We start from the raw sequence: 11,338 nt of genomic DNA, 5'->3' as shown, positions 1-11,338 counted from the left end.
ATATTTCAGAAAATATGCCTCCTTTATATATATATACTCCATATATATATATATATATATATTAGATTTATTTTTTAATTATTAGAGTGTTTGATTTTAGATGGAGTTGTATATATTAGTAATTAATTAATTAATGAAAATATCTATGTGGCACCTAATTAATTATTTACTTGGAAATCGATTATTTTTTTAATTATTACAGTGTTTGATTTTCGATGGAGTTGTGTATATTAGTAATTAATTAATTAAAATATCTACGTGGCACCTAATTAATCATCTATGTGGCACTTGATTTTTTTTAATTCAAAAAGAAATTAGAAATTTTATTTTTCATAGGCCGAATCCATTAGTAATCCTAGGTGCCGCTCTAATATTTCAGCAAATATTCCTCCATTGGCCGAAGCCATTAGATTTTTCTACGTGGTGCTCTAATATTGGATTAATGTTTGATTTTAAATTGAATTTTATTTATTTTATTTTAGATTATTGTTTTATTTTGGATGAATTTTATTTTAAATTTATTTTTTAATTATTAGAGTGATTAATTTTAGATGGAGTTGTATATATTAGTAATTAATTAATTGATTAAAATATCTATGTGGCACCTAATTATTAGAGTGTTAGAGTGAGTGTTTGATTTTCAATGGAGTTGTGTATATTAATAATTAATTAATTAAAATATCTATGTGGCACTTGATTTTTTTAATTCAAAAAGAAATTAGAAATCTTATTTTTCATTGGCCGAAACCATTAGTAATCCTAGGTGGCGCTCTAATCTTTCAGCAAATATGCCTCCTTTGTATATCAGTATATGTATATTAGATTAGATTTGTGAAAAGCTAAAAAGACCCAAAATTAATTTTTTTTATGAGGGTTGACCTGACCAGTTAGTTATATGGGTTAGGTGGGCTTGCTTTCGAGTTGAAATTTTCAATCCGATCCAGCCCATTTAATTAAACGGGTTAGGTTAATTTTGAGCCAACCCTTTATTTTGGGTTGGGTTTGGGTCGGGCTGGTGGGTTGGGAGTTTTTGCCAGCTCTAGAAAAATGAGTACATTTGTAAAAGAAAAAAATACAACTTACAGTTAGATTTCTGATGTAACTAACTGAGATTTCAGTAAAAATTAATTGAAAATACATATCACAAGGTGATTATTTTCTTTTATTTTTGCTCCCAAACATGAGGGTAACATAAAAGAGGAATCTAAAGAGGAAACCCCATGCAATAGTGATGCACAGGCAACTCAGCTTACTCAAATCAGTAATTCCTTGCTACCGGAGTATATCCAGCCCTGTAGTTACACAACTAGTGCTATTAAGCTTCCTTCCCAACACGTCCCCCATACTCTCCAACAGCTTCGCCTTGAGACTATCCGGAACCGCCTGAAGCGGTGTGTTATCGAACATCTGAATCCCTCTAACAAAACACTTTGTAGGATCACTGAACTCATTCTGAAGAACACCATCATAAGGGTACTTAACAAGCGAGATATAATGAAACCATATCCAGTAAGAAGGGATTCGATCTCGTGTTATGAAAAACCCACTGAAGAGGACAAAGTAAGCAAGGATAGCCACAACAACAGTGAACCCAAGCATGACATGAGTCACCACCCCAGATAGGAAGGTGACGAAAGAATGACCTGCCCAGAAAGATGTTAAGATGAAGGCGAAGTAGTACAGGAAACCTTGAAGACCACCTGCGAGGCCGACTGCGGAGAAGGTGATGGATGCGAAGGTGATGGAGAGGATTACGAGGGATGGGATTGAGATTAGGGCTTGGCTTAGGACATAGGAGGATCGACGATATGCGTTGTAGGCGGTCTCTCGCATGAAGATGTATCGCTCTTGTAGGAAAGTTGGGATTGCTTCAGCGCAGGTGTAGAACATGGTTGACATGGCGAAAGCGAAGAAGCCGAGTCTTTCTTGAGCACCTTTTGGGGATTGGTCTAGATGCCAGAATATGGTGGCTAAGATTGTACCTGTTACTACTATTGCACCTAAACGGATGCCGAATAACTCCGGTGCTCTCCTCGAGTTTAGAAGTGAGCGTTTCCCAATTACGTAGACTTCAAGCCAGAAAGGGTTTGCATATTTTGGAAGTGAAGTTGGGTTTGAGTCCTCATTCGCTCCACCCGAAACCAACTTCCCTTTCGAAATGCTAGCACTAATCGCGTCATTAAGAGACATCTTAGGGTGATGACGAGAATAACGAAAGCTGTTGTTGCTCCTCTTTTGCTGCCAGGACTTGTTGAAGTTGACCATTGCTTCAGTTCCTTCAGCTGATTCCTCGAGTTCTCGTATATGGTCTAACGCAAACTCGGTCCGATTCTCGTTCTCGGGAATCGGGTACCCAAACTCGGAGTAAAACTCCGGTAAATCCGAGGAGGTACCTGTAAAAACAGTCTGTCCACGAGAGAGGAAGATAAGCCGATCTAAAAGGTTGAGAATCCGAGCACTCGGCTGGTGAATAGTCAATATAACAATGCTTCCACTTTGAGCAATCCTTTGAAGAACCTTAACAACCATGAAAGCACTTGTAGAGTCAAGCCCTGAAGTTGGTTCATCCAGAAACAATATGATCGGGTCATGGATGATGTCAATACCTATCGAAACCCTCCTCCTTTCTCCACCTGAAACCCCTCTGTGACCCTCATCACCTATGATTGTATTAGCAGCACCTCTTAACCCTAACTGGTCGATTAATGCTTGAACTCTACCCTTCTTCTTCGAGTTCGAAAGAGTTCGTGGTAGTCTGAATTCAGCTGAGAACATGAGTGTTTCTTCCACAGTTAACATTGGAAACAGAAGGTCTTCTTGCATAACATATGCAGATATGACTTTCAATAGTTTTGATTCCAACACTTCACCATTCATAAGAACAGACCCTTTCAGACTCTGTTTCGATATCCTATCGGCTAACGCGTCAATCAACGTTGATTTCCCCGACCCGCTTGCCCCCAACACTGCCATGATCTCCCCTTCTTTCGCTTCTCCGGAAATCTCATTCAATAACACCTTATGATCCGACCCGTTTGACTTGGTCTTGCTGACTTTCACACTGTATGTCAGGTTCTGAAAGGAAAGCACAAACGGGTATGCAATCACGGGTTTGGATGCAGCAGTATCAGCAAGCTCTACAACATGATCCGACCCATCATTGTAAACCCACTTAAGAAGCTCGGCTAGGGTCGGGGATATGTTAGGCTTAATTCTTTGAGAATACTCTTTGTGATGGTTCATTGTTGATTTCTTCAGATTCATGTACGGAATCTGCGACACCTCGTTTTCGTTTTCGTTTTCGTCATTGCCATTTCTTTTAGGAGACATTGCAAAAACTACCTCACTGTAGATATCTTTTCTGGTGCTCAATTCATCGATGGAAAGCTAACTAAACTCGGGTTTTCGAAGGCGAAATTGGCCTAATTGTGGGGGTTATAATAGTGGTGTTATGCCTTAATGTAGGAAGTTTATATATAAATATAGAGGGGTTGTGTGTTAGAAGCATGTTTGGGTTGGTTGTTTTATAGTTGTGTTGGTGTAGCAAATTAAGAACTAACTTGACATAAACTTGGATTAGTAGGTAAAGAGGCGTTGCAACTGATTTCAGTTGAATTCTAATATTTAATTAATAATGATAAACCAATTTTAATGTAATGGTGTTGTTCCAATGAAGTTCACGGGCAGTGAATGTTTTTAACGGCATCATTAAAACAAATTATCAAAGGTTAACTTATTATACGCATCGCACCACTGCATGCCCACTCGCCAGCCCTGTTGCGCGCTGCTTCTTTCGAGTTCCTCATGTGACTGTCCGGGTGTGTTCACACTCGCGTAGAACCAAAGTACTCTTTTCGTTACATATTACTTCCTCCGTCTTTTAATACTCGCAACGTTTGTTAGTTTCATACATGCCAATGCACAACTTTGATCATTTATATTTTAAATTCTCTTTATGCAAAAATTATAAAAAGTTCATATTTTGAAAATACACATTGAGACGAATCTAACAAGATCCCACATGACTATGTTTTATCTTATACAAAAAACACTACCAATGGTCAAAGTAGATTATATGAATAGTGGCAAAAGTACAAACGTTGCGAGTATTAAAAGACGGAGGAAGTATTTTACTCCCTCTGTTTCATAAAGTTCATCTTCTAAATTCATATAATACATAAGAAAAATCATGGTCACTCGAGGTCTTTTTTAATTTACTTTCAATGAGTACTTTAACATTATCAAAATATTATAATTTTTACTAATATTTGATTAGAAATATTAACGACAAAAAATATATATTGGTAAATATGACCAAGGGAAATGGAAATAACTTCTTTTTTTGACATAGGCTTAATTTACATAATTAAATAAATTTTGCACATTACAAGTACAATCTAAACAAAATGAACAATTAGGGCCCTTAGAGCCCCTTACATAAATTACATCATAAACTAATAACAAGCGTAAAAGACGAAGGGATAGCACGTTCTTCGTTTGCCGACCATTTGTTGTTGTCTAGACTCTGTTTACAACGCCTTATAGAGGAACATGCCAAAGCCATTTTTGTTGTTGATTTCCTTATCGAAGATTGAATTGCAACGTTTTTGGTAAACACCGAGAGAATCCTTTAAAAATCAGAGAAAAGAACGAAAGAGAAGTAATATCACAAGTTGGTTGCGAACGACCTGTGACCTTCTCACAAGTACAAAGAGTCGTTAAAAATAACTCATTAAGCAGGCTATGAACCCCCAAAAGGTGAGCAACGTTCAAATAAAAGATTTTGAAAGTAGAAACAATCTCATCACCAACGTAAAATGGAAATTAACGAATAATTTTCAGGAACTAAGGAAGTATAAATCTTTATTATATGAGTGGGATGCTTATTTCAAGCAGTTAATTTTATATCAGACCATCTAACACTTACTTAACGATTAGATCATGCTTAATAGTACGAAAATATGTCAAAAAACTTAGCGACAAAACATGTGGTCTTATGTCAGAAGGTCTTTTACAAGAATTTATATATTTCTTGAAAAAGTTCTAATCTAAAAATAAAATTAAATACGAAGTAATTAATAAATTTGTCTTGTTATCTAGGTATCAATTGTTTCCGTTGGATCTACTAAAGAATAGTCATGTGTTCTAGATAACAATTGCTTTCACTGGATCTATAATCTTGGTTTAACAATTACTTAAACTTGTTAATTTTTTATCAAAAAAAAAAACTTGTTAATCTTGTATTCTTGTGTCCGCGTTAAGTAATAAGTATTCATTACGTAAATCCCTTTCTACAAGTTGATTATATTTTTAAAAACGAAATAATTGGCTTGACAAAATGGGTAAATATTAAATCAAATATTTGCCAAGGATAGGCAAAAGGGTAGATATGGGATGTTGATCAACTGTGGAATAATTTAAGAGATGGGGTGTCTTGTACGAAAGTTGGAGGGAGCTTCATCTTTTTGACTAGTTCTTTATGGTAAATTGGTACGAGTATTATAATATTAACTCTGTTTCTAAAAAATGTGCAAAAGAAACGCATCACTTTTTGATAAATAGTGTAATGCAGAGTAAGAAAAAATACACATTTTGAACCTTGTTTTATTCCATATGATTGATTTTATATATTTTTTTTCTTCAATATAATACGTATCAAAATATGTACAAAGGCAAATTAAAAATTACGAAGTATTTTAGAAACGTAGGTAGTAATTTGTATTGGATATGAACAAGAGATTCACTAGATATAATTGTTTATCAACGATATAATTGTAATGTCTAGTGACTCGTACTAGCAAATTTAATGCAAATCTTGCAGATTAATTACTCTGTATTAAATATAACAAGTAAATACACAAAAGTTTAAAATTAGGGTATATCATCACTAAAGATATCAAACAAATTCGTCTCCGCGATCAAACTGTCTAAATTCGGAATTGGTCCTGGTATCCACGGTAGGAAAATTGGTGCTAACAGATTAACCGATTCTTTAATAAGTCTTTGTTCGCCCAACACTTGTTCACTTCTCTCATGGAGTTTATCATTGGATTTTGAAGTTGATATTGTCGTTTCAACTTTACTCGACTTCTCATCTTTCTTTATATACTTTGGATTGGCTCGTCTTTTTTCTCCAAGCACGGAAATGTTAGACCTTTTTCTCTTTGGTATTAATTGTGATATGCTAACAACATTCCGATCACTTTGGATGGGAGGAATTTTTGGAGGTCTACCGCGACCACGTTTGTAATTACTTGTCTTCTCCATAATTTCCAAGAGGAGATACCACAACTTTACAAGTAGAAAGCCGATGTCAAAGAAATCAAAAAAAAAACTTAGGACTAAGCAATACCGGAATTTGTAGTTTGAAAGAAGGCGAAAATATAAAATAAAAAAAACCTACTTGACTCGAGAACTAAAAAGAAGTTGAGACAAATCAAATCAAATCAATCAACCAACAAAATTACAATCTTCGATCTTTGCCTAAAGAAAAATAAAAAATAACAATTTGTATTTCTTTCAAAACAAGAAAAAATCCGTATGGACTTTGTTTTGCGAAATATTTTCGTATTACAAATTAATAGGGTACAGAGTACTCTACAACACTTATCTTTTCAATGATCTACTACGTATTAATCGATAGATATAGAATTCTCTTAGGATATTTGTTATACATTAGACTTTTAGTCATATTAGTTTATCTAATCCAATTAGGACTCATGATTGTAATCCCTATATGTTTGGTCAATGAAAAACACTTCAATCCAACGAGTTTCACAATATCTAACAGTAATTAAAAAAAACAGAAAAAACACCATCGATTTCGTAAGTTATGGTATCATTGATATGGTTGAAGAAAGCAACGAGATCACGGATGTATCTAATTAAACCCCTTTTTAACCCAACCGATTAAATATTTTTGTATTTCTAGTAAAAAATGAGAACATAAGAATTTTAAGCACAATAAACACGTAGTTGTTATTATTGTTGGATGTAATATGGAGTATGATTTTAATTGGAATTATACGCCAATATTATGGTTAAATTTAACTATATATAAACTTGTGAATAAAAATTTGTTAATTTATGCATATACGAAGTATTTTTTTATATTTATTACCCAAATTAATAAAAATATAACGCGCGTTTTAAAATCTCTCAATCGGTTGAATCGATCCGAACCTGGGTCTTGAACAAACATTTTTAAACCTGAACCCGAAAATGACCTACCCTAATTAACCTGTAAATTTTTTATAACTTAACCCGACCGACCCGTTTGACAAGTCTAGGTGGCAGGCTGTCTGAATTCCTGAGGTCGCGTGAGCCATGTTCCCTTATCTCTCTCAAATGCAGGGAAACAAAATATTTATTGGTTTGAACTTGGAAGCCTGAAATGGTTACCACGAACTAGTTGAACTCAGAACAGAATAACAATAGGGATAAGGGATAAGTTCCTGGTGGATTGAAAATCAGCAACGACGCATGAATGCAGTCTGAAAACTTATGTTTTCGACTTTCCTATAAATTAAGGCTTTCCAGAAATTTATTCTTGATCTAAACTCATCAGATTCATAACACAAATCCCAACCCCAAAACAAGATGAAAATCTTAAACAAAGATGAGCAGACCAAAGAACAATTTTGCTATGGTTTTTAACATGTTGTCAGTGCCTACAGATTCCAAATTTCAGCAATTCTGGTAGAAAAAACCTACAGCAAACAACTTCCTCCACCCACCCCTAAAACAGCTACACTACTACTCTACTAGTGACCCCATAACAGTGGCCTCCAATAGAATCCAGTAGATAGTGGTAGATCTACTTGAAGAAACCAGACACCAGTCCACCACCAAAGCCACCACAAGAGGGAGATGGGATGCAGATATATCGAACAACCTACTCATATATGTGACTTTCACTTGTAGTGGTGGCTGAGATATCAGCTAATGTACAGTACAATCGGTTGTATAATAAATTTTTTTCCCACAGAAGATATGACTATAAGATGGTTGAATTCGACCCTGAAATTCTAGATACAGAACCAACAAGAACATTCGGTCAAATCTAACAACCAATTGGAAGCATTTCTGGGTGCACAAGTCTGAGAAACATTGAAATAGTACTTGAATCTGATATGGTTCCAAGCTACTCTACAGGAGCCTATTTGACTGACAAGCGACGACGGGTTTCACAAAATAGGTTATCAAAATCCAATCTTAAATGGGCATTATAGAGAAATTCACTCATCCCAGTCACTAATCACTAATCACTAATCACTATATAAGGAATATATTCTAATCACCCATTTGCTGACAAGCACTGATATCAGAATATGTATTATAACCAGAGTTGAGAGTACAGACACTCCATATCAGTTCCTAGGAATTGCCTCAATGATGTACATACATCACCAACTCCGAATCAGGAAACGGAACTTTAAGCTCAATTTTCACAGAAAAAGCTTAAACACTACTAAAGAATATGACTTTCTAAAGATGAAGAAAAAAATAGATCGGAACAGAATAATGCCGGTGAGCAACTTGGTGAAACTAAGCAGTTGAAAGCTCCAAATTTTGGATACTTGATAATTTTAGGGAACTGCAGTTTTGTATGACAATTGGCTTCAGCCTGTAGGCAATCCAAATCGAAGACGTATTATCAATAGAGAAAAGGAGAGAGTAGACCTAAGGAACAAGATACCAGGTCATTCTAAAAACACAGGAACATGATCTCATTTCTCTTTCACTGTCATAACAAACCAAACTAACTGTCCCAACTCGAAATAACCAAAAAACAGGATCTTGTTAACTTTCAAGCCAATGTAAAAGGTAATCTTTGGATTAACCCTATAACAGTAAAGCTTAAATACACAAGGACATAGAAAAAAACAAATAATTGAAGCACTACCAATAACAGCGAGACAAGATGCAGAAAAGAGAAGGGTAACCAAGTAATACAAGAAAAAATAATACTTACGCTATATTGCATCATAGAGCACGAATTATTTTTAACATTTGGCCTGTTAAGTATAAAATGTATAAAAATGTACTAATATAACAAGGCAACATAAAATTGTGTTCAAGGAGAATTACAACAACTACTCAGATTTAAATTCTGAAAAAAAAAAACAAGGCAGCATAAATGGAGAGGCAACTGCAGACCTGTTTAAGCAGTTTCGAGCGCAAAACATCAGAGCAGTTAGCAAGTTCTCAAGCCGCATCATTAAAGTCTCAAAAAAAGGCATCCAATCATGAATTTTGTTGACATTTCTAAAGCTCAAATTCTTCATCTCGAAGAGCCATCTCTGCAGCTTCTTCTTCATCATCATCAAGGGCAAAATACTCGTTCCTCTCAACAGGCCTAAACATGTAAAACATGATCACATAGAACACGAGACTAGCAATCTCCTCAGCGGCACTGCTCACCCACTGATACTTATACGCTGAGATAGTTTTCAGCGCAAACACGACAATCCTAGTGAAATACAAGTACCCAATAACAACAATGTAGAATTGCCTAAAGAGGGTCAACTTAGCTAAGTTCCTAGCAGCCTTCCCATCTGTCTTCGATGTCTCCCTCAAAGATCGAATCGACCACACAATGGGGAAGATAATAGCACAACAGCAAATAATATCAACCAACAAAAACACCTGATTCCAAGTAACCCAATCCTTAATAAAGGGTCCGGTTTCACCAATAACAATGGATGCGATATTAGCTAAAACCTGAAGTGGGATCACAATCATAAGCACCTTCTTCTCCTTCTCTTGCAAGAAGGGCTTCAAAAACGACCACCCAGTACCAACCAACACAATCACAGTAAACAACAGAACAACCCTCATAAACTGGAAAAAGTAAAACAACACATCCCACCCGTGGGGCGATCCGGTAGCCTTAACATAATGTTTATCCTCAGCAGCACAGATCAAATTCAATGCTTTCATAACCAAAAGCCCAGCCATCAAAAGATGAATTCTATGCACAGATTTCTTATTCTTCAAACAGGCAAACACCCAGTAACCCAAAAACACCAAATAAATAATTGAAAACAGGAAATACAATGAGGGTAATTGAGTTTGACCTGCCGGTAAATAGTCTTTGACGCCATTGAATTCGACATTGAACATCTCGGTGCGCACGGTCATCGTAACCGAGCTTTCGGGGTTGCAATTGGCGAAGAAAAGGCTGTATTCATTGGGAATACTGACGGGATACGATTGATTGAACGACGACGCGGGCGGTGGAGAAAGATCCCGGAAAGTGAAGAGATGGGTGGTGTACTGCGAATCGAGGACGCAGAAACGCTGGTCTTGTTGGATCTCGAGAAGGACTTGGAGGAGGGATTCTTCCGAGAGGAGGAAGAAGCCGAGGCGGGAAGGGTCGGGGGGAGAGAGATTGGAGGTTACCGAGACGGAGGAGACGGCGACGGTGACACGGCCCGTGTGAGTGAACCCGAATTTCTCGAAGAGGATCATGGGACGGGAGTCGGTCTGGATTTTCAGGGTTTTGATCTCGGCGGTGGAGTGGGGGATCAGGAGGGAGAGGATGAGGAGGGACAGAGTGAGGAGGTGGTGGGGATGAGCCATCGCGGTGGCTGTGAAGGCGGCGATCGGTGGTGGGGATGGTACAGATGCAAATCTGGTAAGATCACCTCTTTCTCTTTATCTTTCTCTCTCTCTTTCTCTTTCTCTCTCTTCGGGAGTCTCGAGGTTTCTCTCAGTGAGAGTGGAAATGAAGCCGGCGTCGGTTGGTTTGTCCAACCTTTTTTTGTGTTCTTTTTGTTCAAGTTGGTTAAGCCAAGAGTTAGATCTAAGCAAAGGTTAATGAGTAGCAATTTGGTCAACAATATCCTAACACTTATAAAGCCTTGAGGCATTTGGACTTCTATTACTATTCACCCAAAATTTGAGATATTAAAAATATTCAAGCAATATGCTCTCAAGGGAAACCCCCGCAGGAGCACCAAAATCACCCCAAGAAAAAGATCTGATTCATCGCTCAAACAAAAAGCATAAACGCAAAATTACCCACCTAATCTTTGATAGAAACATCAACCGAGATGAAAATATGGAGGAGGCAGAAAATCAACCTACAAATCACAATCTAGGGGACCAACAAGGTAATGGTAATACCACTACGAATACCCAATCTCACCAGCTATCATTCAGAGACATGGTACGAGGCCCACAACAACCCCATGGTGAGTCTCAAATACCATACCCAGATGAGGATGATGATGTATCTGATGATGATGTTGGACCAGAGGATTACATACATGATGAGCGCTGCCCGGTTATACTGTTATCAAAAGAGGAAAAGAGACGTATGCGCCGCCCATGG

At 36.9% G+C, this 11,338-nt stretch overlaps 1 protein-coding gene and 1 pseudogene across 1 annotated transcript; both read right to left on the bottom strand.

Annotated features, from left to right (window-relative positions):
- Positions 1–1,064: 1,064 nt before the first annotated feature.
- On the bottom strand, positions 1,065–3,531 carry LOC110786663 (ABC transporter G family member 20-like; annotated as a pseudogene).
- A 5,418-nt stretch (positions 3,532–8,949) lies between these two features.
- LOC110786695 (protein CANDIDATE G-PROTEIN COUPLED RECEPTOR 7) lies at positions 8,950–10,747 on the bottom strand. Its single transcript, XM_021991264.2, has one exon. The coding sequence runs from the start codon at positions 10,582–10,584 to the stop codon at positions 9,268–9,270; it is 1,317 nt and encodes a 438-aa protein (XP_021846956.1). The 5' UTR covers positions 10,585–10,747; the 3' UTR covers positions 8,950–9,267.
- Between the last annotated feature and the right edge of the window lie 591 nt (positions 10,748–11,338).

This window comes from Spinacia oleracea, chromosome 1, assembly GCF_020520425.1.
Source record: "Spinacia oleracea cultivar Varoflay chromosome 1, BTI_SOV_V1, whole genome shotgun sequence".
Classification (NCBI taxonomy): domain Eukaryota; kingdom Viridiplantae; phylum Streptophyta; class Magnoliopsida; order Caryophyllales; family Amaranthaceae; genus Spinacia; species Spinacia oleracea.
Note: the sequence above shows the minus strand (reverse complement) of the source record. Positions and strands in the feature narration are given on the sequence as shown.